General features: G+C 36.0%; 1 protein-coding gene across 1 annotated transcript; it reads right to left on the bottom strand.

The window, feature by feature from the left end:
- On the bottom strand, window positions 1-1,746 carry LOC105799476 (flotillin-like protein 4). Its single transcript, XM_012630066.2, has 2 exons — window positions 732-1,746; window positions 1-638 (listed from the first exon to the last, which is right to left on the bottom strand). Exons 1-2 carry the CDS (start codon window positions 1,659-1,661, stop codon window positions 120-122), a joined length of 1,449 nt encoding a protein of 482 aa, XP_012485520.2. The 5' UTR covers window positions 1,662-1,746; the 3' UTR covers window positions 1-119.
- Window positions 1,747-4,185: the final 2,439 nt, after the last annotated feature.

The following is a 4,185-nucleotide window of genomic DNA, read 5'->3' as shown; positions in this document are numbered from 1 at the left end:
TAGCCAAACCAATAACTTTGTACGATTATATCAACACCGTATATGTAAAGCCAAGGCAAAATACTTTAAAACCAAAACAAGGAAGTGCATGGCAAAGCGTGATTAGACGATTTGCTTGTTTAATCGGTGGTAGCTTTTTTTGGGTCCGGCAATGTGCCCATCCAGGGAGGCGGAAGCATTCCAGTTTGCTCGTGCACCGTCTTAAACAAGGGCGGCAGCATCCGATAAACACCAGCAACCTCCTTCATTGCGTTGCTTCCATTACCATCAATTGCTTCTCCACCACCGTTAGTCCAAATGCTAATCTTAGGCTGAAGTCCCCGCACGGCTTCAGCGTTGATCTTAGCAATCTCTTGAAACATTCCACCATTGATCATCAAGTAATCCCTTAGGGCAGCATAATTGCCGCCCAATGCCTCTAAAAGTGTTCGTAGATAAACACCTTGGGCTTGTGCCAGTGCCATAAGCCCTTCCGCCTCTTTCTGCTTTGCATACAGTTCTACATCCGCAACCCTTTGACGACCATAAAATGTTGCATCTGCTATTGCCTTTTGCCCTGCTGCCTCTTTTTCCTTCTCATACAGAATTGCCTCTGCTTGTTTCTGTTTTTGGTACAGCTCCCAATTTGCTTCTTGTACCTTTTATTTCAAAAGGGTCAAAAACAAATAGTAAAAATATACTAACGAGGTAAAGCGAAGAAATAAGGATCAGCGTATATATATGTTGTTTACCTTGGTATCGTACTCAACACTTGCTTGGCTAAGAAACTCAGCCTTGAGCTTCTCAGTCCTGGTCAAAGCGTTCATCCTCTCCACCTCTTGTTGCAACTCAGCTTCCCTCAACGCAACAGCCTTGGCTGATTCCACCTCCGCCACTTGCGCTTCCTTAGCCCAACTTGCCTTCTTCTTTGCCAAATCTGCGTTTGCCTCAGCTATCTCAGCTTCTCTTTGATTCTCATAAACCTTCACCTCAGTCTTTACCTTTATCTCCTGCTTCTTCCCCTCTCCTTGCCGCTGCGTGGATATAATCTTGGTCTCCGCATCGATTCTGGCGGCGTTTTGAAGTGTTTGGCCCTCCCGTAGCTTGGACCCGATCTCCCCCTTCATTCTGGCCTCTGCAACATCCACTTTGGCCTGATTAGCAGCTTCCATTTGTGTCTTTTGACCCAAGTAAGAGAAGTACTCGTGGCCAGGGACATCCACAAGCTGCTTAACATTAGCGTTGTAAATCAAAAGTCCAAACTGGTTGAGTTCAAGCTGGACTTTCTCAAAAACCTCGAGTTTGAACTCTTTGGTTCCTTTGAAAATCTCCTCCATGGTCATAGAAGCAGCAAGGACCCTTGTTTCGCCTTCGATGATTCCTTGTACGAGCTCTTTTACATGGTTAGAGAGCTTGTCGTGAGGAGAGATAAGCTTGGCATACTTGAGGAGACTGGGCGTATCATCGACACGGGGCCCAATAGTGAAAACAGCAGGGAGGACAAAGGGAAGCTTCTCGGCGCTCATGGCTTGGACTTCGAAGGTGTAGTTAACGGGGGAGAGGTCGAAAACGGTGTAAGACTGACCAGGGAGAATCCATGCCTTCTTGGCTAGCTTTATGTCGTGGATGCCAACACCAGTGATGACCAGATATTCTGATGCATTTGCTACCTTGTAGTACATATTGCTTCTTCTTTCTTTTCTTTGAATCTATTGTTGGTGTAATTTGAATGTGCAACTCAGTCTGAGCTAAACAACTGAAGCATATTATATATATATATATATATATATATATATAAGTTGATTGAATATAATAAAAATAAAAATAAAAAAGCAAACATGTAGATATTATTAATATACTAGTTTGCCCACGGGATTGGTTGTTTGCATGAACTTAGGAAAATATTTGGTAACCTCCGTTAAGTTTTTAGACTCCAAATTCAGTAAATATTTTATAAAAAATAAATCTTTAATACATGCAAATTTGAAAGTTTCTCCTCATTATCAAAAGTCAAAGAACCAAAAAGCATGGTGATTGCGTAATTGATGTCGGAGTTATCCATTGTGACATTTTGGCGACTGAGTTGCTCAGTATTTTCGTAAACCTTCCCTGCAGCTTGCATTATTTATTATCCTATTCCTATATATGCTTACAGCTAGCCTTGCCTACCAAGCATTCGCACTTTGAAATTTTCAACGAAGAAATCGGGTGCCACATGGCAACAACCTCATTTTCTTCATCACATATCCCTCATTTCTTAACTTTTTCTCACATTTTATATAAAATTTTAATTTTAAAATATCTATAAAACATCATAAATTTTAAATTTTTTTATACAGTGATTTTACATAAATTTCTTTATAAGTATAATTTTAAATATTTTTTATTCATATTTATATTGTGTGTATACTAGTCTAGCATATATATGCATGCGTAGTTAACGAAATGTTACGAGGATGCTAATAAACATTAGTTTTTATTATCTATTTTAAAGTGATTTGATAAATAATATAAATTTAAAAATTAAATAAATTATTATTCCTATTATTAACAACTACGAGACGAATGGTAGCGAAAACAAATTACAGCGTCATTTGATGAGCTTTATTTTGATAATTAAAAGCCGCAAGGAGGATTGGGACACAACCATTATCAAATCTACCAGCTTTTTCTTTGGTAAAAGTTTAACAAGTATGAAGAAACAATAGTGTGGAGTTAAAAAATATATACTTAATAACTCAAAATTTTCATCCTTCTAATTCCCAGACAAAATACAGATAAAAGTTGTGAAGGTAAAAACACCTATTTACATGCGGTTGTGCTGAAGTTGACATTAAATCACTCTTAGCATACCAAAACAAAAGCATCCACCCTGTCTTCACTTTCCTTTCCTTATCAAGTCCCTTTATTTAGTTTTAAATACCAATCACTAACATCTATCATAATTCATATATTTTTAACCCTTTTTCTTGTTCCATGAGCGAAAAATCGTGCTTTCGCTCAGTTTATATATTTAGTGTCATTTATGCATGCGCTTTTATATTACTTAATTACAAGTGATTATTTTGAGTGTTTCTGTAATATAAATTATGTATAAATTTAGAAAGCAAAATCACAAGTGATCAAAGATGAAATGAGCGTTTTAAAAGAAAGCTTAAATAGAAACAAACAATCACGACCTCACAATCCAACGTTGTAGCACCAACCCAATGCAGTTAGCTAGCAGCCCAACTCTCCAAGCTCCGTGCCACAGAAACCGCAGTGCCGTTATCTGTGTCTCATGGCTCTGTTTGCTATTTTAAACTCGAGATGCAAGGTTATTTTCATTTTTTCGAGTATTTAAGTTTAAATCAAGTTTGTAACCCTATTGTAAAGACAATTAAAACTCCACAGCTCTATAAATAGAATCTTAGAAGAGAGAAATTATCTTAAACTTCTAATATTTTTTCTCTTTAATATTTGCATGTCTTTTAATTTAATTACAATTATTTAAGTTTGTTAGGTATAATAGAATTATTTGTATAATATGAACAACAATCTAACTCAAATGAACTCTGGTTGTGCATTTATTGGTTAAAATTGAATCTTTTTGTTTTTAAGTCTATTTATAAATTAAAATTTTAAGTGATCATTATACGTTATTTGTCAATAAAAGAAATAATTAATGATAATTATCTTGATTATAAAAAAGGCAAGAAAATAAATTATTAGACAATCGTTGATAACGATAACCAATTTATTAAAAACCTTTATAATTTAGCTTTGCATCAATCTCATTGGGATTATTGCTTTCTTTGCTTTTTCTAAATTCTTAGTTTTAACTTTTTTGACTTGTTTGTTTTAGTTGGAAGAAAACAATTTCTATCGATCTCTGTACGAATTCTTCAACATCAGTACACTACTCTCTTTTGACAAATGCTTCACCTACTCCTTTTATAGCATCCAGGACAATGGAAAACCAGAATTCAACACATTGCAATAACCACGTTGAATTGTTAGATGTCTTCAACAGTTCTGCCTTTCATTGTTGTTTGCTACCTCATTAAACTTGATCAAAGAAACAGAAGAAATCTATAACCGAAGATCAAAGTTAAACAGCATACTATTGGGAGAACTGTCATTAAAGGATCCAAAGACACGAAGCAGAAGCATCCGTCCTGTTTCAGCAGAGAATTAGGAAAGCAAGTGGAAACTAAATACGTTGGC

The sequence above is a fragment of the Gossypium raimondii genome, chromosome 9 (genome assembly GCF_025698545.1).
Source record: "Gossypium raimondii isolate GPD5lz chromosome 9, ASM2569854v1, whole genome shotgun sequence".
NCBI lineage: Eukaryota > Viridiplantae > Streptophyta > Magnoliopsida > Malvales > Malvaceae > Gossypium > Gossypium raimondii.
The sequence above is the reverse complement of the archived record's forward strand: the minus strand, read 5'-3'. Positions and strand labels throughout refer to the sequence as shown.

What these genes read in the sequence shown, in the direction of transcription:
- LOC105799476 (XM_012630066.2), bottom strand. Translation starts at nt 1,661, where the DNA reads ATGTACTACAAGGTAGCAAATGCATCAGAATATCTGGTCATCACTGGT. An exon ending in GTGTTGAGTACGATACCAAG is followed by an intron (nt 639 to 731) that starts GTAAACAACATA and finishes TTGAAATAAAAG; the next exon opens with GTACAAGAAGCAAATTGGGA.